The sequence below is a fragment of the Pelodiscus sinensis genome, chromosome 16 (genome assembly GCF_049634645.1).
Source record: "Pelodiscus sinensis isolate JC-2024 chromosome 16, ASM4963464v1, whole genome shotgun sequence".
NCBI classification, from domain to species: Eukaryota; Metazoa; Chordata; order Testudines; family Trionychidae; genus Pelodiscus; species Pelodiscus sinensis.
The window spans coordinates 20383892-20407259 of NC_134726.1; the positions used below are offsets into that span (position 1 = coordinate 20383892).

A 23368-nucleotide genomic window follows, 5' to 3' on the forward strand; every position below is an offset into this window, starting at 1 on the left:
TGAAGAACAGATAATTATCTGTACAGAGGTAGCTCTTGAATGTTAATTCTGCAGTTGACTTAATCCATCAGAGGATGTCTTTCCTCCTAATGCACCTCTGCCTAGTTCCAAAGCAGGTCATTCTACAAACTATAATTTGAGCACCATTGCTCTAATTTGGCCACATTATGATTTTAAACAAATTCCCAATGTCAGCTTCTGCTTGAGACCAAAATATTTGCCTATGAAAAGAGGACTCAAAATTTGTCCTTGTTAATCTTCCCAGATTCAACCAGCCATGATGTAGCCCTAAAACAATGTGACATTCAAACTCATAAACGGAAGAAGAGACTTTGACTGGTACATTAGTTATTCCAAAAACAAAAAAAGCCAGTTCTATCATATGTAGCAGCAGAAGTTATTAGATTTTATATAGTTCTCTTTACAGTATTAGCATGTTGAAGATAGAGTACCTCTTTAAATGGTATCCAGCTACTTCCAGGTTTAGCAGGATTAGAAGGGTTTTTAAGTTTTTCCAAAGCATTTTCAATTGCATCTCCATAGTTGTCCTGAAACCATTTTTCATGAGGTGTTTCTGCAGGAGCTGCAGTGATGCTTTGTACGTGTTCCAAAGCAAATACAATGGGCTTCATTAGAGCTGTATGCTTTTCACGCATGATTGCTATCTTTTCCTCTCTATGTAGAAAGAAGAGAAAAATAATTCTATACTAGCTTTAAAAATGAACTATTTTAAAACAAGAGGCATTGACTGTTACCAGTTAATTAGAAAGACTGAAAATAAAAAATACCAATCTTTCAGGATAAATAGAAAATAGAAAAAAATATATACTTTTAACATCAACAAGCAATGTTTAAAAATCCACAAGTGAACCAACCAGAAGTTAATGCCAGGAAGGGGAAAAAAGCTTATATATCCCCAAAATACTAACAATATTTTGATATTATAAATGTAGCAAAAGTGGTCAAAGAACCACCACCACTGTTAAGCTCCTGTTTTCTTCATTTAAAAACACTGCAAAACAAATATAAATTTGTATTTCTAAATCCATGATGATTTATTTGTGATGCCTTTCAGAAGAGGAGGTATAAAGCACTGGGAACTTTTCAGGACAGGAGGACAGGTAAACTATACCTGAAGTACTTATGCCTAACACTTCAAAAATGGATACATTACAGTTGGGTACAAAATAAATAAATACCAAATAAAATGTCTTAGAATTAACACAGAAGCGTTAATAGTTAAAATTGAATATATGTTGACATCTTCAAACATATCTACCTACTGCAGACTTTAGAATCAAAACATATATACAGAAAAGGGGATCTCATAAGTGAATAAAAACCAACAAACTAAAAGTAGCCAAGATAGGGATGTTCAAACTTTGGTTCTCAATTCTCTAACGTGTGGCATTTGATGGTGGCTATGTTAAGAAAAACAACCTGTATTTGGTTACATTTTGGAACTATGTACCCCTGAGCTTTAGCTTCTAATTTTTAAACAGAAGCCTCTGAATCAGCGCCATCCCTATGGGGAATAAAGGCACAGCCTGATATTTCTTCCTCTCCAGTCACAAGAGCCACTCTGCTATGAACACGGAGGTCTCTGAGCAGCTGCTGCATCTGCCCTGGCTGCATGAAGCACTGCAAAGGAGGAAGCAGTAGAATAGTTCTGGCTTCTTTATTGTCTGCTTCCATGCCAGACTGCAGAAACTACTGTACAGAGAAAGCAGGACTGAAGCTCATCTGGTTCTGCCTGACCCTAAACAAGTGTCTCAAAAGGCACCACTTCCTTTCACCACACAGCCATACAGGAAAACCCAGAGAAGGGGAAAACTGAAAACCAATTAAAGTTTCAGTACCAGCCTAATGTGAGCTGTTAACTGTCCCTACACCACCATCCATCAGATGTAAATAACTGCAGTACAGTGTACATCAGCCAATCTGATATTTACTCTTGACAAATCTCTACACATCTGACATGACCCTTTTACCAAGGACAGAGGAAGAAAAGAAGTTGCAGGGTATGAATATTTTACCTCTTATACCCACAGATAACGTCTCCATACTGAGGAAATCCCTAGAAAGGAATGTATTGGTATATTTTGCTCCCTTTGCACATCCAGTGTGGAGCAAATGGAGGCACCAAAGAACCAGTTGTGGCAACCTGATACAGATTTAGAAGGAAAGTATGACTGGTCCATTTAATAATGCCAATCTGTCTTTTGTCACCAAGTCTCACTTAGAAGTTACTCATGAAAACCTACTTCCGTAGAGTGTTGTTGTTTTGAACCCTCTTGACTTCATCCTCCAGTTGTTGAATCCGTCTAAGGACATACATGTGCTGCTGCAATAGTACTCCCAACCAAAGTTCATCCCAAAGAACCGTAACTCGGCGCAGCTCTGCTACTAGCATCTGAACCTGTATAAAATAAATTAAAATGCCCCTATATTTATAGTTCAAAATCTTTTGTATAGTTCAGCTTTTTAATAACAGCTTGAATGTCTTGAAAGAAAGACATGTTTATATTGAGATTAAAGCTACACCAAAATCTTTAACAACCCTCTAGCCAAAATAAGCTGTTATGAAACTTTCTGTAACAGTTGTTCTTTGGAATGTATTGCACATGTCCTTTCCAATGTAGGTGTGTGGATGCCCTGAGCAGATTTGCTGGAATTTTTCCCCTCAGTAGTACCCATTGGATTAGCTCCAGCCTCCCCTTGTGCTGCATGCTCATAGCATCAATATAAGCAGCCCCGTCATGCCCACACCCCTTTTCCTCTGAGAGAGGAGACGGTGGCCAGGTCTTGAAATGGATGTATGCAACATCTCGAAAAACAGTTAGAAACATTTTTCTTCAAGTGCTTCCAATGCAGATGACTCTCAAGCAGTTACACAAGAGGGCTCAGAGTTCAAGGTGAAGCTGATCAACACTGCACAACCCAAGTTGGCATGGTCTCTGACTTGCTGGGTAATGGCATAGTTCACTGAAGACCAAGTTGCCCCCCTGCATATATTTTGAACAGGGACTGGAGCTAGAGAACTTGAAGAAGAGGCCTGAGAACTTATGGAGTGAGCAGTCGTTTTAGGTGGAGGGAGGTGGGTGAGGGATTCCTGCAAAGTTGTAACATGCCTGGATATGTGAAGTAATCCAAAATTAAATTCTCTGGGCGGAGATGGGGAGCCCCTTCTTTCTCTCAGCTATTGCTATGAGCAGCTAAGTCAATCTGTGGAATAGTTTAATCTTTGATTATAAAATGCCAGAGCTCATCTAGCATCCAGTAAGTGCAGATGCTGTTCCTTCTTCATCTGCTTAGGTACTGACAGAAAAATTGCTTGGAATTGTGAAGCTGCAGTAGAATTGTGAAGTTTTGGGAGGAACTTTGGATGCAGGAAGAGATGTATTTATCTCTGAAGAACACTGTATATGGGGAGTTCCAACACAAGGAACTCTCTTGGCCAAAGTGACAGAAAGTGATAAAAAGGCCATTTTCCGGGGAAACACCCTCTTCAGGCATTTCCAGATTTCACACCAAAAGACCAGTCTGTTCTAGAATAAATTGCTGAAATGTCAGGTCCAAGAGAAGTGGGAGCTGGACTGGGGATTCCACTGAAAAACTTAAGAGGATGATGAACCAGTGAGGTCCAGAATATGCAGGGCTATAAGGATGACCCATGTTCGGTTTTGCTTGATCTTTGTCAGAGCCTTTTGAATTAAGGGGATTGGGGAAAAGTGTAACACGGGTAAGTTGTCCATACCAACAGGAAGGCATCTGTAAGAGACCCCAGTCTGCGGCCCCTCAGGGAACAAAAGTGCTGGCATTTTCTGTTGTCATGGGTAGCGAATAGATCTATAAATGAAGTCCCCCACCTCTGGAAGATGTCCCCTGACATGTCTGACTGAAGGGCCCGCTTGTGGCAAGTAGAAAAGGATCTGCAGAGGTGCTCTCTATGAGTTGGTTCTGTTCACCCTGCAGGTACATTGAGTGTGTAATGCAGAACTCCTACAGCCAGACTGCCTCCTGGCATAGGGCAGAAGAGATACTGGGGCGGTTCTTAAGTTCGTAAAGGCGAAAGCCCTATTTCCGGAGGATAGTTTCTGCTCAGTCTTGACCATGATACGCCTGAAGAAGAGAGCACGCTGTCCTGCCCATTGATGCAGTGACAGTGATTTAGCAGTTCTGGTGAAGATGCAATAAGTCGATGGAAGAGAGCTCTCCGGTTGACGTAATTAATCCAGTTCAGCAAGAGGAAGAAACTATGTTACCAGGAGAGTCTCCTACCAATATAGTATGAGGTAGACATTGCATTAAGCCAATGCAAGTTACAGTGCTCAGAGGGGTGGGTTTTTTACACCCCTGAGCAACTTAATGTAGGTTATCTTCAGTGATAGTACAGAAAAGACCTTAAATCGAAATGGAGCGAGAGTTCTTTTTGAGACCACAGAGCTTGAGTCCTGAGGTGCCCTAGTGGGTTCTGCAACCCAGTGCTGAAATACTGGAGACCAGATGCATGGATGGCTGCGGCCTCAGAAAAGTTACTCCTGCACAGATTGTGAATTGGTTCAATCACCAAGTCAGTGAATCAAGGACATGATGTACTGTGTCCAGATGATGTTGGGATGGTGACTATACCATGGCCAACCAGGCCTGGAGATATCGGAGATGTAGCCTCACATGTTGTACCACATTTGTGCATGATGCCATGTGGCCCAAAAGGCTCAAGCCTATCCGAACTATCATTATCAGATGCATCTGAAAGGAGTTTCATGGCCAAGACTGAGCAGAAACGATTCTCTGGAAGTAGGGTCTTTGCCTGCACGAAGTCAAGAACCACTCCAGTCTTTCTTTTGTAAAGGGATAAGGGTGGACTTCTATTAATTTATTAACAGGCCCAATGCCTAGAAGGCTGATTGGGTGAGATAGCCTGCATGGCAGAATTGCAAATTGGCTGTGAACCAGAGTCATTACAAATCTTTGGAACAGTCTGTGGTTTTGGGGAAAAAAAATTGATAAGTGGAATAATACTTCTTTTAGGTTGGGGGTGGCACACCAATCTCCTAGGTCCAGTGAAGGAATGGTGGAGGCCAAGGAGACAATGTTTAACTTGAAATAACTGGTTGAGCCACTTCAGGTCTACGATTGGTCTGAGATATCCTCCCCCCCCCCCCCCCCCCACACACACACATCTTGTCTTCTGCAATTAGGAAGTATCAGGAATAGAATCTTTTGCTTGTTAGATGATACGGAGCCTCTTCTGTAGCTCCCACCCAAAGGAGGGATTGGGCTTCTTGTTCCAATAATTGCTTGTGGAAAGGGCCACGTAAGAGGGATGAAGACTATGGACGGAAAGGCAGAGTAGACAAAAACTGAAGGGTATAAACCTATGATCTCAGGTACTATGGATCTAGGCTTTAAGGTAAGTGAGATAGTTGGTTGGAAAACAGAGTAACTAAATCCAGAATTGAGATATTGTCATTGAGTGTCTTGTCAAAATGAGCACTTCAAGGTGCCTGAATATCTAGGGGCAGAATTCAACAGCGCACAGGAAGGTGGTGGAGGGGGTCTATGCCCAAACCCTTGGTTTTTCTTACTTTTCTTTTTCCCCAGGTCTTCTCTAGAAGGCTATGTGAAACAGCATCCAGTGTGGTAAGGCCTGTAGTGTCTTCTGGATGCTACTAATGTATACAGACGCAGAGATTTCAAGGTCCTTAAGACTCTATTTGGCATCTGTTTGCTTTGAACAGATTCTTGAATGGGAGGACCTGGAGGATTTGCTGCATCTCTTGAGGAAACCGAGGACTGAACTCCTGCAAAAAGCAAAAGCTGTAGCCATAGATGTGGCTGCAAAATTGGCAGCATCTACAGCTGCTTGCTGGAAGGCCTGGGCCTCTGTCTTCCCTTCTTCAACAAATGAGAACTCCTGTCTGGCATCTTGCAAATTTTTGCAGCATCTCCCTCATATTAAAATCATAACCTAGCAGAGCCTACTGGTTCACTATATGGAGCTGTAGCTCACCAGTCAAGAAGGCTTTCCTGCCAAACAAGTCCAGGTTTTGGGGTCCTTTGCCTCGTGTGTGGGCCAATTGATCTTTACGGTCTCTCTCACTTATGACTGCCACCACTAGGGATCCTGGAGGAGGATCGGAGAACAGGACTTCCTACTTTTTAGCTGGCATGAAGTATTTTCACTCCATTTAGTCATAGGCAAGAGGGGTCTGCCAGGTCCATAATTGTTTCATTAAGGGAATCACTCACCACCATCAACTAGATGTCTAACAGGCTGTAAATCGCCCCTTTCACACTGACTTGAATACCCAAGCTCAAGTTTAGCTGCTTTAATAAGTACTAGTGAGTACTAGTGACTTGGCGTCATCTTGGGATGAAGATACACTGGCCATCATGTGCCATCAATGCCCCACTGCTATATACATCGGCCAAACTGGACAGTCCCTACGTAAAAGAATCAATGGACACAAATCAGATATTAGGAATGGCAACATACAAAAACCTGTAGGGGAACACTTCAATCTTCCTGGACACACAATTGCAGATCTAAAGGTAGCCATCCTGCAGCAAAAAAACTTCAGGAACAGACTTCAAAGAGAAACTGCTGAGCTACTGTTCATCTTCTAGTTTGACACAATCAACTCTGGATTAAACAGACTATGAATGGCTCGCTAACTACAAAAGCAGCTTCTCCTCTCTTGGAATTCACACCTCCAGATCAGCTACTAGAAGTGGGCCTCATCCTCCTTGACTGGATCCACCTTGTCCTCTCCAGCCTGATCCTGGCCTGCGTATTTATACCTGCCTCTGGAAATTTCCACTACATGCATCTGACGAAGTGGGTCTTTGCCCATGAAAGCTTATGCTCCTACACTTCAGTTAGTCTATAAGATGCCACAGGACTCCTCGCCGCTTTTGGTAGTCACCAGTGCCTCATCTGGGGAAAGGGAGCAGGAAGTGGTTAAAGCTAGTTGAAGAGCCTCTGCCCCTTCGTCCGTCTCAACTGAGACCTACAGAACCTGCTCTTGAAGTTCAGCACAGCGCTCAGCATCAGAGTCTGGTTCTAGTGTCTGATGATACGGAAGGTGCCCTACTTTCTGAGGCTACAAAATATGAATACCTCAAGACTGTGCCCTGGCCGTGGGGAAATCCACATGGAGGGTTCAAAAAAGGCCACTGAATGCATGCTAGCCCCAATGACCCTATAAGCCAAGTGTTTGGGGGCACCTTAGCATCAGATGTCTCAGGCGAGTAGGAGTGGTACGGGGAATAATGTTCAGCAGTCATGGTGGTGGGGGAAAGAAGAATATTCTTCAGACTCTGATGAGGAAGTGTGAAAAGGAGACCCTGGCAGTGCAGACCATCTCAGTGCTGCAAAGGGGTCCAAAGCGAGGCTATCATAGGGGATTTTCCCATATGATATATGACCCCTTTCTATGAAATCCGGAGGAATTGCTCATTGGAACCAGTGATGCAGAATCCTGGATCTCTGCAGGCCTTAAGCACAAGTAGTATGAGCAGGTCTTTAGCAGTTGCAAATGCCTCAAGATAGAGGGCACCACAAATTGCCTAGTATGTTGCCTGCCGGAGGAGGAGATTTCCCACACTGAAGTATGCAGAGCTGGCATGGGTGCCAGGGCTGACAGAGGAGGCTACTGCAGTTCTAGGCAGGTAGAATGGTCCAAACTCTCTCTCACACTATCTTAACCCGTTTACTTGCTTCCTTTTGGCACTAGGGAATGACACTTTTCCTGGTGCTTAGGCACTGACAGAGTGGTGCTAGGATTTTTGACTGGCTGCGGGGCATGCTCTGCACTGAAGTGGAGGTGCTTGGTGCAAAGTCTGAGTGCAGCTCTGATGCTGGTCTCAGGGCTGCCTCCATGGAGGAGAGTCTTCCATCTTACTGACCAGTATTTCTGGGGGCAGGGTTTGAAGTCCCAAGCTGTAGCAATGTTCTTTTCTGTGAGCTTCCCCTAAGCACTTGAGACAGTTCAAGGGTGGCATCACCTCAGCACAGGAAGAACAGGGCTTAAAGAACCAGTGACAAAGATATATCCCAGCACTGGGAAGCAGACAAGCTTCACCAAGCGTAGAGGCAGTCAAAACACATTAACTACTTAAAGTAATACCACCACCACCAGACTAGCTAAACTACAAGAACTATGTACACCAAAAAAGGAGAAGGAAACTATTGGCTGAGATTGCCTGAACAATGAAGGAACTTCCAGCAACTGCCATGGGCAGTAAGAAGGAACTGAAGGGACGTGGGGTCAACAGGGCCCCATATACCAGCATTATGAGCACACAGCAGGAGCCGATCCAACAGATACCACTAAGGCAGAGGTTGGCAATAATTTTCACAGGGGGCCACTTCACGAATTTTGGTATGCGGTTGTGGGCTGGCTCCGGGCTCACTGTAATGGGGGGAAGCCTCAGGCAGAAGGGGTAGAGCTGGGGGCTACAGAGAAAGACACACAGGCTACATCTACACCACACAGTTATTTCGGAATAAGCTATTCCAGAATAGTTATTTCAAAATAGCACGTCTACACTGCAGGGAAGCCTCAAAATTAATCTGAGGCAGGATGTAGGCGTGCTATCTCGATTTAGAGCCCCAGGAGAAATAACTTAGAATGGCCCAGATGAGGGGCTATTTCAAAAAAGCAGAAGTGGAGCGTCTACACATGCCTTACTTCAAAATAGCTATTTTGGAATAGGCGTTATTCTTCGTAGAATGAGGTTTACAGAAGTCAGAATAAGCTGTCCATTATTTCAAAATTATTTCTAAATAACGGAATTTCTGTGTAGATGCTCACATAGTTATTTCGGAATAATGGCTGTTATTCCGAAATAACTTTGCTGTGTAGACACACAGATTGTGTGAGTGTGAAAGACAGACTTTGTGACAGACTGAGTGCATGAGGCACTGTGTGAGAGACAGTGTGGCACAGACTGGGGGGGGTGACAGTGACAGAGTGTGTGTGTGATAGATGCTGCTGGGTAAATTTCTGAGAGAAGCCATGCTCTGTCCCGCTCTCTCCCCCTTCCTCCGCTCTGCACTCCTCTGAATCACTTACCATCCATGCTTCAGATTGGAGCAGCTCTGCTGTGAGTCTCCCTCTCCCCAGCCCCTGCTCTGCAGAGATGGGTACACGAGTGGGGGGGGGGGAAGGGGGCGGAGACGGGACGACACCCTCACTTCAGCACTCCCCTCCAATCCTCCTCTCCCACCAGCTCTGCACAGCTAGTAGAAGAATCTTGGGAGCAGCTCAGCTGCAGGAGAGAGCAAGGTGTGGAGGGGAGGGAGGAAAGGGGGAAACTGAATACATCTGCCACCTGCTAGCTGTAAGTATGTACCTCTGCTCATCAGCTGGGCGAGCCGAAGAGAAATGTTTGGTGGGCTGCATTTGACCTCCCGGCCTGATTTTGCCCTCCCCTGCACTAAGGGAAAAAAAATTCTGGCAACTGTGTACATAGAGCGCACTCACCTACACTGGAATGGACACGTGCCAGCACTCAAAGAACACAATTTCATAAACTGTACATTTTGTTACAAGCCAGAGCATGAATAACTTCCAAAAAACCCAATTTATTTTACCTGTAACACCATTGTTGGATTTGCAGTAGACAGTTTTTCTACAATTTTGCTGTAGCAATCCTGCATCATTGCTTGGTCTTCATTTAATCCATTTTTCGGTTCATCCTTATTACTTTCTTGAGAAGCTGGGGAACTTCCTCCTTCACATTCACCACCTAATAGTTCTTCACCTTGAATGTTACCTAGCAAAGTAGGGATTGCAGAGGAAAACTTGTTCCCTACATTAGAAAAAGAGTATTAAATATTATACATACTGTAGTACAGCAAAATCTGTGTTATCTGGCACGCCTGGGGATTAGGGTGTGCCAGTAACCTAAACATTCTGGTTATCTGAGGGAGGGAGGGGAGCCGTGCAGGGCCCACGAGAGCTGTGCGGGGGCCAGGATATGGCCTGCTAGGGGCAGGCCATGATGCGGCCTGGTGAAAGGGGGTGGAAGCCGGGGGGCGGGAGGTGGAGATGGTGGGAGCTGGCCTGCTGGGGGTGGCAGGAGCCGTGGGGGGGGGGGGGGGGTGCGGGAGCCGCAGGGGGGCTGGCCTGCCAGAGATGCCAGGAGCTGTGGGGGAAACTGAGATGCTTGCTTCCGGCTGCTGTTTGCCCATCTCCCAGATACGTGTTGCAATTCTGAGGAGCACTTAAAGGGCCAATTTGCTCTTTTTTTTTTTTTTTGCTTTTCCCGGTGTCAAAAATTTGCCAGTTTCTACAGTTTTCTGGATGCTTAAAAGTTCCGGATAGCGAGGTTTTACTGTAGCATCCAAAACCAAAATTGGAATTGGGGTCCCATTATGATAGTTACAACACAAATTTATGACATTATAAAAGACTTACACATAATACATGAAATCATAATGAAAAAATTACAATGTGCCAAATGTATCTCCATATAAGATACAAGAATATTAGACAATTTACAGATATAGTCTCATAAGGAGTGCTGTATCAAAGGATATAACTAAAGCAGCCATGGCCAACCCAAGGCTCACATACTGCATGCGGCTCTTGCCCCCCGTGTGCGGCTCGCAAAGGCGCCTGTCCCTCCCTCCCTCCCCTGGCTCGTAAGCCGTCCCCACACCTCCAAAAACGGCCCTCTCCTCCTGGCTCCCTGTGCTGACCTGGGGAGGGGAGTCATCTGGTGCGGCCATAAAAGATGAGAAATAAAGATGGCAGCGGGAGCCTGCTATAGCCAAAAAGCTTCAAAATACGTTTAAATGTGTTTTCTTAAAGGGGCAAAGCTTTTTTTTTTGTTTTGGGGTTTTTTTTTTCTGCTCGACCTAACACGACAGGGGCTCCTTTTAAAGGGGCAGTCCTTTTTTTTTTTGCTCGACAACTTTGCCCTGGCTCTTCGCGCTGGATCCACTGCTATCTTGTCTTTTTGCCCAGAATGGGCTGGCCACTCCTGAATTAATGCAACAACACTATTCAAAACAATTTTACTATAAAGGCATTTTGCTGTATAAAAGTGTAAAAATACAAACATACTGCGTTTGAGCTAGCAGCAAACACGTACATAGACTTGATGTATTTCTCAGCAAATTGTTTAAAATATTAAAATGGACCTTCCAAATATGGTTTTATTTTGCATTTTACAACTATTTGGCATGAAGTAACAAACCCAACAAAAAGAAAAAGAATCCTTCCATACCTGAAGATTGGGATTCACTGCTAAGTGAAATGGTACCCACTATTGCAGGATACAATATAAGATGAGGAGAATCTTGAGCTACTCGACACAGTAAATTGCAAATACTTTGACGAACATACACTTCAGGGTGGTTCAGGCGGGAAAAGAGCTGAGGAATAATACCTTTATATTAAAAAAAAAAAAAAAGGTAGGCTTTTGGTTTTGTACACTGAAGCCATAGAAAGATGTTTTCAATTATGTGTAAATTTTTGTAACAAAACTGCATCCTCCTGTTATCTAAATCACACCACAATCTGTACTTTTTATTTTGTGAAAACTAGATTATGTCCCCTACCATTCAAATAGCTGAGTCAATTATATTTAGTATATAAATAAATCTTGCAACAGAGCAGTAGGAATTGAGTCCTTCACATTGAGCCTGTTAGAATCATTGTAGATGATTGATTAAGAGGAGGCCCATTTCCATTCAGCATTATTCTTTTATCATCAGGTCACTGCATCTTGCTGACTAATCCTAGCACTTTATAGAGGTGGTAGGAATTCATTCATTTTGGAAGGGCTGACACTGTCCAGCCATTACCATTGCAATTCAGGGATATATGGTCCATCCCTTTGACTGAGCAGGGAAGGCATCTTTAACCTTTCTACAAGAAACTTAAAATAGTATTTCAAATTTGAATCCAGGTTAGCCTTTGTAAAAAACAAACATCTTGGAGAATACCAAAATCTTTTAGTAGTTTAGTTTATTTGATGAAGATTACACAATTTGTTTATTAGGTGAAGGGCAGACTATTGCATATAAAAATGTTGTAATCTTAGAGTTCACAAGGTTTGTCAAGACAAGTTTGATAAAATTGTTTATTTATATTTAGCAAAGTTTGTCAAAATTCAGTTTAATAATTCAGCTAAAACCACCTTACCTCTCCATGGAGCAGTAGGGGTGGTTTCTAATCCATGCTCTAGATATTGTCGAAGTTCTCCAGCATGTTTCACAAGTAACCTCAGCAATCTTAAGGTTGCCATCACAATAACATCATCAGTGCTTTGTTCTGAAGTGTTCCTTAAAAGTAGTCTGGGATCATCTTCATCAAGAGGAACCTACATATTTAACAAAGAAATACCAACTCTTAACTGATCATACTGTTAATCATCGTTTAAAAAAAAAAAGATTCAAGAAACTAGTTTTCATCCCTATAGCAGATTGTAATACATACCTGACCAGCATTGAGTTTAAGGAAGGTAAAATATGCACTGCAGGACAGTTTATAGAGACTGAAGATTCTATCTACTACTTTTCTCCATACTTTAATTAACCCCTCTGTTGCATTTTCATCAAGATCTGAAAGCCAGGGGCAACTAGTCAACAACTGACGCCATATTACATCCACCATGTCATCTTCTTCATTGTCTTCATTTTCTGTGATCTGTAGGGTCATATCTTCATCCTAAACTCAGATCATACAAGAATATTAAGGGAAAGACAATGAGATAATTGGTTTAAACGAGACCACAACACTTTTCCACAATGTTTATTAATTGCTGCTCCTGGGAAGAGTAGCCAGGAATTTGAAATGTGTACACACACAATCTTTTCAGTTGTCTCATTCCATACTAGAGCCATAATCTCTCAGAGCATATATAATGTCACACATATATAAAGAGAAGTAACATAACTTATTTCTTTTGCAAATTCTTCATTTTTTGTGCAGTATGCTATTTTAGGAAAATTTTGTTACAGGCATTATATAAAAATTGTAGTCTGCTCAACATCAGGGAGGAAAGCTGAAGTGGCAAGCTGAATGAATTAGAACATTTTTCAAGAATGCAAGTTTCCACTTACCTGAATTCCAGCTGGACGACATACTGCCTGTCCAAGAATGCCATAGATTTTCTCTCTGTCTTCCTCTGAAATGTTTTCAGGAAGCAAGCTTTGAACCTCAGATTTCTCTCTTGGCAGAAGACGGACACCTCCCTGACTGTAACATTTAACAATTCATCAATCTCAAATCCACAGTTAATGAAAATATTTACAAAGCTATTTACGTTTGTAATACTCTACATTTAGGGCCAGCAATCAAAAAACAACACAAGAAGCACATAGGACTTGTTTTGGCTCTCTGCACTGCATGCAGTGAATTACACTCACGGAAAGCTAAGAAACACTCAATAAATGTGAAAAATATATTTTTTTTAAAAAAAGGAGAATAGATTTACCTGGCATTATCGACTACTTTCCGGCCCCATCTGTATGCCCAACTAGCCAATGCTGCCCATGACTTGGCTACTTCAGGTGCCTGTACTGAAGACAGGTGGTACAGCTGCCCCAAAATGAAGTCAGGTTCTCCAACTCCAATATTAACTGTGGTGGTGGAAAGAGAGCAATACAGTTTCACACACAAAAACAAACATGTCTGATTCAGATTTATGAAAATCCTAATCCCCAAAATGCCAGAGACTGAGACTTATGTATCACTCTAAAAAGGGTAAATATATAAGAAGGATAAAAAGAAGAAGAATGTAGATTCAAGTCAGGTAGAGAGCATGGCCTGAACAGAGGCCTAAATTAGATGGAAAATTTAAACAAAGAAAACTGTAACTGACACTTGGAGAAGGCTACTAAAACCAGAACACTTTACTAACTGCAAAACACATCACAATTGTATTAGAAATATTTTTGTAAAAGATTAGTTAACCTCGAGGGAAAAATCTTATAATTGTGTCTCAAGTTTATTCAAGGTATTTAAATATAGATCTTTTATATTCACTGAGTGGGTGCTAGATCTTAATTATTTTATAAAGTATATATTTAAGTGGGTTTAAAGTATCACAAAAGCATAACAAAGCATAGTGCTACCCTTAGATAATTCATTCCAACTTCCTGTATTTATCATTAGTATTTAAATTCTACACATAAAACAATGTATATGAATTGCATATAAATATTAGCCTTGCTCTGAAAAATAATTTGTTTTAATGGCAAAGCAGTTGTACTATATTAAATCTTTATAAGTGTGACTGGATCCACTTCTTATTGGAACCATCATATTTGAGTAATCATGTAGCCTAGCAAAGCATAAACTAGAAGAAGGAATTTCTACCTGTAGATTCACTTTCTATTCTAGGATATTCCTCTTCTATCGTATTAACAGCCGGCAGGTCAATCAAAGTATACAAATTTTTAGACAAAGTAGAAAGGCCAGTGAGATTCTGTTGCTGTCGTGCTCTGTATACTTGCTTCAGTTGTCCTGAAATCTCTTTCCACTCAGCTTGAATCCATTTAGCTAGTGTAAGAATAGACTTAGCTACTGCATATTCGGCTTTGGCAGATTTGCAAAAAGATATGGCACAAGAACTTAGCATTTCCATAGCATGTGTTGACTGACCTGTAAATCAAGGAACAGTGAATTTTCATGAGAGGTTAGTTTTCAAAGAACTTTCCTCTAATTTCAAATTCAGATGTAGCTTTAACAAATTATGAAAAGAATAAGGCTTTCTATATCCTTTCTATGTCTTGGGGATATTATTAGATTAAATTCTACAGGGCCAAATATTCATAAGAGTAAGACTTGTAATATAGAAACAATTATATTCTCTCAAATTTGTAATAGAATGAGTTTCTTCTCCTTCAAATCTTAACAAGTGAAGAGGAAAAGCCATTTTAAAACACTCTTAGAGACATTAGTTATTGTGCTGAAAGCAATTTCTAAGTTTATTGTACCATTATGATTTCTTGGAAAAAAAAACTATTTTGCAAGAAGCATCATAAGCCATAATATAACTCACTAACCAGCTGTGTATAACAGTTTTGTTTTCTCAATATCAAGTTCAGGACCCCATTTTTCTTCTATTTGACCCGGTGCTGACAATTTTTTGAAGTGCTGAACTAAATCTTGAGCAGTACTGGTTTTTCCCAGCTGAACTTCACTGCACTGTGCAAGCAATCGTGTGGCTAGGGCCACATTTCCCCGTTTTCGAGCAAATTTTGCTGCCGTTAGACCCAGTTCCATTAAATGACTTTTAACCAGGACAGTTTGTTCTGAAAAAGAAAGCAATTTTTGTTAACAAAACTTAGTTTTAAGGCAATAACTGCATTTGGAACACACAGTAGAAGACTGCCTGCCTTACTATGCTAGCCACATACAGAATGCAATTACCAACAGAATAAAAAAAATGCACTTACTCTGTCTTTTTTTAGTCCATATAAATTCTAACAACTTTCCTTGTATGTCTGCTACAGTTTTATCTGGGATGATTATGGAAAGATTTTGAAACAAGAAAGATATCCTGGGCAACAATATTCAAGCTGACCCTGGCTATTCTAATCAACCAAGAAATTGCATACTTCCCTCAGTACCTCTTTTTTTTTTTTTTTCATCTGCTGAAATAGCAGTTTGAAATTTAAACTATATAGCTCGACTGTTTTGAAATTTTAATTCTCCCCAGTATCTTAAAGAATTTGTTGCTGTGACGAGGTGTCCGCCCTGCCCTGTCTTAGCAAGGGTTAAATTCAGCCCTGGGAAAGGGCTGAGATTATGGAGCCCACCAATTAGGGTCGCTCTGAGGGCTGTAGAAATGAGGACTCATGAATGGCAGGAGAGAGAGAATCTTGCTTCAGCTGTGGAGCAGGAAGGAACTGGCTGCCAGGGAAGCTAGAAGCTTCCTCAGCCAGAGTAGCGCTGGAGAAGGCAGGCAGAGCTGGGGAGGCTCTGGCCTGACCTCACCCCCAGGCTGCAGGGCCTGAGACAAGGCCTCAGGGTACTAGGACTGCAAGGATACAGCCAGGGAGAAGGCGGCAGCAGATCCACACCCCTTGACAATGATGAGTGACCACTTCAGACTGCAGTTTGCCCCTGAGCCAGGGTCTAAATTGGGGTGGGGGACCTTTTTTGGATCAGGGACCACACACAAATGAGAAGCAAAAAACAAAACAAACCTCATTGACATGGCCCCGGAGTAAGAAGCAGAAAGACACTCCCCAATCCCCCTTTCACATCAGAGCCTATGGGGCCCAGGCTAATAGATTTTGTGTGCTTCAGCCCCACTGAAGAGGTGGCTTTGGGGCAAGCCAGGCAAGCCAGGGACCACATCCAGCCCCTATGCCTGAGGTTCCCCACCCCTGGTCTAGATGACAACAGGCAGTAGGGTCACTGAGGCAAGGTGGGTATAGGGTGTTGGGAATTCCTTGAAGAGGTGAACCCCCGAGCGTTGGGGCACTGTGGCAGGGCAGTACACTAAGGGAAGGGCTCCGCAGTCTGGGAGGGATATGGGTCCTGATACAAGGTGGAGAACAAACAGGTAAAGCAGATGAGACACTGGCCAAAAGGGGGGCGTGACAGGGCTGAACTGAGCTAATTCCCTGAGTGCCCAACAGGATGCAACATGTTACACTGCCTATTTATACCCAAATGGTTTCTAGAGGGATAACATCTCAAAGTCTGGAAAATTTATAGCTAGAATTACAGATTTATCATTACAAATAAAAACAATTTTGAAACCTCATGTTTTCCTGACAATGGTTTTCTTTAGATACCAAAGAAATAATCAGGTTCAAAACTACTGTATCAGCATAGCAGTTCAGAAAATAGTTTTTATATATATTACTGTGATAAATTAATTATTCTTTATCCTCTGAAGGCCATGGCAATGCAAAAAGTAAAGGAGACAATGGATATCCATACCTAGATCCCCTGTGTAATTCAAACAGGGGAGATTTAACTCAATTTGGCACAGCTGCTTTCAGGACAGTATAAAAAGCAGTTATCAATTTGATGAATCGGAGGAAGGTCAATGTCAATATGAGATAGGACTAAATAAGTGTTTAAAAACTTGAGAATGAGTGAATTACATTATAGCTATTGTTTAAATATTTTCTAAAACATACATAAGCATTTGCTAACTAAAACTTGTTTATTTTGTATTTCTAAGTAACACACACCGACTGGATGTGGTTCACTATCCCATGTAGTGGCACAGACCACTTACAGAGTGAAAGAATTAGTTTGCTCTATCGCCTTAGGTGAAAACCCGTTGGCCTTATAGCTTAGGCTATAGAGACTCATGCACTAAGTTCCAGAGGGCCCAGGTTCAATTCTGCCTATCAGTGTTACATAAGCAAATTATATGAACCAACTGTAGAAATGCAGGTGTTTCTACCAAAATAAAAAGGTAGAAAGTTACCAATTCTGCACAGGTAATTTAGAAAGTTAAAGTAAAATTTAGATACCTTTAAGTTTTTCCAGCAATTGATTCTGGTACACTGTATATCTTAGAGCATGCATCCATGGTCTTACATCATGCTGTTTGCAGGATCGTAAAGCATCACTAAAAAGAGGGATAAGACAGTCCTGTGGAAAGCACAAAAAATTGCACGTTAGTCATGGAATAGTGTAAAGTGTAGTGTGTAGTTTTCAATACAGGCAGTCCCCGAGTTACGCGGATCCGACTTATGTCGGATCCGCAGTTACGAACGGGGATTTTCTCGCCCCAGAGGACTGGAGCGGCGGGACGCCTGGTCCCGCCGCCCGCCTCCTCCGGGGCGAGAAAAGCTGCTCCCCGTCTCCCTGGTCTGCTGGGGGAGCCAGCAGACCAGGGAGACGCGGAGCAAAGTGGCGGAGGACCCGGGCCGGACCCGTGGCGCTGATCTGGAAGCGCCGCGGGTCCGGCCCGGGTCCTCCGCGGCTTTGCTCAGCGTCTCGCTGGTCTGCTGGTGGGGGACGCAGCTAGTGTCGCCCCTCTCCCCCCAGCAGACCAGGGAGATGTGGAGCAAAGCCCGGAGCTTGTGGTAGAGCAGGTGGGGCGCTGCCGGTTGGTCCCGCAGCACCGCTCCTTGGCGCTACTGGATCAACCCGGCAGCACCCCAGCTGCTCTGCCCCAGGAGTCCTGATTCAGCCGCTGCTGATCAGTTTCAGCAGTGGCTGAATCAGGACGCCTGGGGCAGAGCAGCTGGGGTGCTGCTGGGTTGGTCTAGTAGCGCCGAGGAGCGGCCGCGCTACTGGACCAACCCAGCAGCACCCGAGCTGCTCTGCCCCGTCCCAGGCGTCCCCAAGTCAGCCGCTGCTGAAACTGACCAGCGGCTGACTACAGGAAGCCCGAGGCAGAGTTGCTCTGCCCCGGGCTTCCTGGAATCAGCTGCTGATCAGTTTCAGCAGCAGCTGACTTGGGGACGCCTGGGGTTCTTAAGTTGGATCTGTATGTAAGTCGGAACTGGTGTCCAGATCAGTTTCAGCAGCGGCTGAATCTGGATGCCAGTTCCGACTTACATACAGATTCAACTTAAGAACAAACCTACAGTCCTTATCTTGTACGTAACCCGGGGACTGCCTGTACCTAAAGGATATTTTAGAATGGAGTAAGGTGTAAGTTTACTAATTTTAAGTTTACATAGCGAAGTGCAACACCAAAAATATTTGAACTTTTTGAGCAGGGATGTTACTGCATAAGAGAGGTGTCTAAAGTGAAGTGTCTTTCAATGAAGGCCCTTTTACTATTACCGAGGGCAGTTGGAAGTGGTTTTAAACAATCAGAAATTTTACTAATAGATAGTAAAATTTCAAGGGCAACTATGGGCAAGTTCATGCCTAGCAAGTTATAGCTCTTTATAAACGGCTGGCATTAAACCAGTGTTGCATGACCACACTGTACTCCTTGTGATGGTGGAGCGCATCCATATTAGCAGCGCTTGCAACAGCACACAAAGCAGTACATTGTGGTGGCTATTCCATTGTACAATGGACTGCAGGGTGTTTTAGGAAGGATTTGCAATGCTGTATGGGTTAGGCAGCATCACAATACAGGTTTCCCAATCCCATTGTTCTATGATCATCCTACAACACTGACTGCTTCTTTTCAATTGAAGCATGGAGGCAGGACAAAGAGTGAAAGATGTGGAGTGTGTGTCTGTGGGATGTTCAGTGTGCTTTGGGGGAAAAGATAAGACAGCATGTAAGCTCAAATAGTGGCAGGAAACAACGCAACCTGAGGCAAGGGGAGGAAACCCAATCAACCCCTACCTCCCCGCTCTCGCGCGCGTATATGCACGCACTCCTCTGCTTCTGTGTTCCACTTCCAGGACATTTCTGGAGACCACTTAAAGTCCTGAAAGCAACTGAAATATTTATACTTACACCCCAGCATTGTAGCACTAGTACAGGAAGCTGAATGCCTCTCATCAATGCTAGTGTAAATACGTCAGAAGTTACAGTGCTGGAAGCTGATTTACTGCACTGAAACTTGTAGATAAGGCCTCTGTTCGGAAACACTGTGTTCTCAACTTAGTCTGAACAAGAATAAGTGTATCTCTGCAACAGTCCAGATGTAAGAATAAGTGCATCTCGTATAATAACAGTCCAGTAGAAAGACATTACCTGAGTCATGTATTAATACAGAACCTTATTAATATTTTTCCAAATTTATACATAAAAATATACCTCTGATGAAAGCCTGCTTGATACTGTATTTTCCAAAGCAGATGAACAATATAACTGCAATGTGCTCAACACTGGCAATGACTGAGACACAGTCAACGTGGAAAGCCTTAATGGTCCAATGGCTATTCTTGAGGTCTGCTTCAGGTATTTTACAATATTTCTGAAATACAGGTTTTGTGTTAGAATGGATTGTTCTAGTTCCTATTAGCTAATAGTCCTTGTCTTTTTAATAAACAGATATTGTTATTTACTAAAACAAAACACTTCTGAACAGAGAACAGGCAGCAAAATTCAGCTTCTTCATATGGAAGAAAGGATCAGGACTTGCATAATTTATAGTTTATCACGCACAGTAAGTTCCACAGAATGTTTTTTTCAAAGCATTGTTTATTCTCAACTAACCAGATGAACGAAGCATTACATCTCTAAAACTAAAATCCCTCCTTCTCATAGTGGGTTTATAGTCCTAATCTACAAAACACAACTTCAGATACTCTCAGAAAAGCAGCCAAACAAAAGCTTTATACTTTACAGACAAATTAACCCTACAGCTACTATAAAGTGGTATTTAATGGATTACAATCTTCTCACACATAAGAGATAAAGTTATTGTATTCACTCAAAGAGTCTTTAAACTTACTCAGTGATCAACTGCCATTTCTGTTCCTGTTCTGTGTGATTTATAGCTGTTGCCAGACACACTGAACTTCTCAATAGCTGTACTTCAATTGCTTTCTGAAGTTCTCTTGGATCTGGACTTAGCATGTTAGGAAGGAGTTTCTTCATGTCTACAAAGATTATACACACATTCCACAACCAGTTAAAATGATAATCTACTACCTTAATTCTTACAATAAAGTTTTGAATTGAACGAAGTTTGAGATAATAATTGAGAAAATTGCATTTAAGTCCAAGTTCTTTTCTCAAAAAACACATACGTCCAAAACTACAAACACATTTAGGACTGATTGGCAACTATTTCTGAACCTAGTAAATAAAGTTATAGTAGTTCTGCTAAATTCTGAAAGCCGTATCCAAAAAGCTTCCAAGCATCACTTCTGTATGGATATAGTACAGTATTTTAAGCTTACAATAAGTGTTTAGGAAATACTTTATTATGAACTTTGATTTTATTTGTACCTATTTTTTCTTTGGATCCTCCAGTAAGTAGGTTGATGTTTTCTCCAGGTAGTAGCTCTAGTTGTTCTGTACAGTCAGTAAGTTCTCCAGATTCAAAGCTGCTTAAAGATCTGCAATTCAATTTTTATAGTTTTATTTCCATACTTCTTATTCACCCTAGTTGAATATCCTACAACTAAACGGCAATAAAAGTCTGAAGCAGCAGTACTAATAAACAAAGGTCTTAATGTGTTTCTTCCATGTAGCCTTCTGGTAGGTCTATGATTTTGAGCAAGCCATGTGATTCCCAACTTGAAGAGATATTCACACTAGCTCTAACTGAGGTACACGCTAACTACAGAGTATAGCCACAGCAGTACAAGCACCAGGTAGAGCTAGCCACCCAGAATGTGTGCCTGTCAGAAACAGTCGACATGCAATCAGGGCAGCTAGCTCATTTGCACTGCTGCTATATTCCTTTAGCATGCTTGCTCAGTCAGAGCTATCATAGCTGTGAATTATGCCTCCAGCTCCAAGTATAGGCATACCTTTATTCAAAGTCCTGAGGTTTTTACACATTTTTAGAAGGTGGAATTCAGAGAACATTCACATAACTAACATTAAAGCAAAGATTTCCATCTTAATGTACAATCACAATATGTAAAATGAAGGTAACATATCAGAAAATTCTATATTTGCCAATCATGAAAATTTAGAAGCTATCAGACTATCAAAATTAAAAAATAAACATTTCAAACTTCCTTATTTACAGAAAATCATCATTCAGTTCACACACACACCTAGTGTTCTTTCACTAAGTGTAGGGATGAAGGAAGAAAAAGAATATGCATCAGCAAATTAAAGTGAAATCCTTTAGGGGTACAATCTTAAAAAGAACTTTCCTTTATATCTAAGGGGTAGAACCCTCCAGGTGAATGAGTTTTATCACTGACTTTGATAGGACCAATAATGAGAACACAGAATTTTCTTGGCAAGTAATTCAGCTGCTTAGTACACATGACAACAAGAGGCACAGAGCTTGTCTATATAGGGAAATGCAAAAAAATTAATACAAACTAAATTTTAAAGGGGCTTAGTTAAAATATATTAAATCCCTGTGTGGATGATCTTATTCAGAATTAAAATGAACTAAGAATAACCACTTTAATTCTCAATAGTAGCATTCTCAAAAAGGGGTTAAAACTTCATTTAACTAATGCACTTGAAATTTACACCTTCAGTTCATTTTCTTGAGTGTCCTTTCATACACATAACCCTAGAGTCTTATGTAGGAGCTAGTTTACACATGAATACTTTGATTGTCTGTAATCACCAAAATACAACTTCCTCACCCAACTTTTCTACCACACTGACATCATATTAGTTGAACATTTCATGAGACTCAATTCTTTGAGAAAAGTATTAGTCAGCCAACTGAGCTCAGACCTTGAAGATCAAGTCAACAATCCCCTTTAATGTCATGATTAAAAAAATGTTCTAGTGTTCGGTTACCATCTGCTGGTAGAAAAAAAGCCATGCAGTGTCTGGACTGACAAAAAAAACCCCAACAACCCAAGTTCAGTATGAAAATGTTCATATCCCCATTACTACTGAAGTTTTCTTTGATTAAAAACTTCTCTAACTACAGAGTTTCTCCCTTTTGCTAGATTCTGTAGTGAAGTCAATCTTAAATGGGTGCAGAACACCCTAAAAAGCTTTTTTTGGGGGAGGGGTGTACAAATGTGGTGTCCAATAACCAGGAAAATATGTAGATAAGTCAGACTACCATGTGGCCTATGCCCACCCCACACAACTCAGAATGATCAAATCTCTGCTTCTGCAAATAAATGATTTGTGGAAGCCTATCACTGAAAATCTTTGCCAGATGAGATCAATATATCTAAAAAGGATAAGTATCAATATCTACTTTTTACAAAATATTTTCAAATAATTGACAGTATGGACTCTGATGCAACTACAACAGGGCAACTTTTAAAAGCAAACAATATGAATTATGGCTATGTGAGGAAGGCCACCAGTTTTACTAAAAGAAAAAAAAAGTGCACATTATCCTTAGGAGCTCAAAGTTCTCGAGAGAGTGTACAGGAGGCCCCTGCTTTATGACAGCCAGATTTACGACCCCCCATACTAACGACCTATTCCGTAAGTGCAGAAGAGGCTGAAATCCCCCGACTTATGTTCTAGGTACCGCATTTATGACGGTGTACAACTCCTGTCATAAATGCAGGCTCAAGTTACAACGTCCCCAACTTGTGATGCTATCCCCGGAGCTGATCGTGTCGTGCAGCAAGGGGGATGCATATGAAAAACTTAAGACAAAAGTATTTTTATGAAATTTACTGGAGAAGTACAGGCTTGAAAGAAAGAGGTCCTCAAAAGGAATGGTTACTGAAGCTTTATTTATTGCAGTTCTACCTAACTAAGCAACGAGTTTCAACCTGAGGAGTTTCAACTCCTCGTCGCTTTTGCAGATTCAGACTAACACGGCTAGCCCTCTGATACTTGACAACCTGTGGTCTGCAGACCCCGAAGGTCCACAGACTCCACCTAAGATTTTG

General features: G+C 41.9%; 1 protein-coding gene across 2 annotated transcripts in view; it reads right to left on the reverse strand.

Annotated features, from left to right (window-relative positions):
* The window catches only part of SMG1 (SMG1 nonsense mediated mRNA decay associated PI3K related kinase), a 145162-nt gene that overhangs the window by 33316 nt on the left and 88478 nt on the right, over window positions 1-23368 (reverse strand). For both annotated transcript variants that reach the window (XM_075899384.1, XM_075899383.1), the window contains exons 26-39: window positions 20811-20920; window positions 20311-20458; window positions 19671-19830; window positions 17468-17588; window positions 15032-15280; window positions 14343-14627; window positions 13459-13603; window positions 13085-13220; window positions 12459-12689; window positions 12165-12342; window positions 11245-11406; window positions 9605-9822; window positions 2265-2419; window positions 453-675 (exon numbers count right to left, since the gene is read on the reverse strand). In XM_075899384.1, coding sequence (XP_075755499.1) covers window positions 453-675; window positions 2265-2419; window positions 9605-9822; window positions 11245-11406; window positions 12165-12342; window positions 12459-12689; window positions 13085-13220; window positions 13459-13603; window positions 14343-14627; window positions 15032-15280; window positions 17468-17588; window positions 19671-19830; window positions 20311-20458; window positions 20811-20920 — 2521 coding nt within the window. The remainder of the gene's footprint in view (window positions 1-452; window positions 676-2264; window positions 2420-9604; window positions 9823-11244; window positions 11407-12164; window positions 12343-12458; window positions 12690-13084; window positions 13221-13458; window positions 13604-14342; window positions 14628-15031; window positions 15281-17467; window positions 17589-19670; window positions 19831-20310; window positions 20459-20810; window positions 20921-23368) is intronic.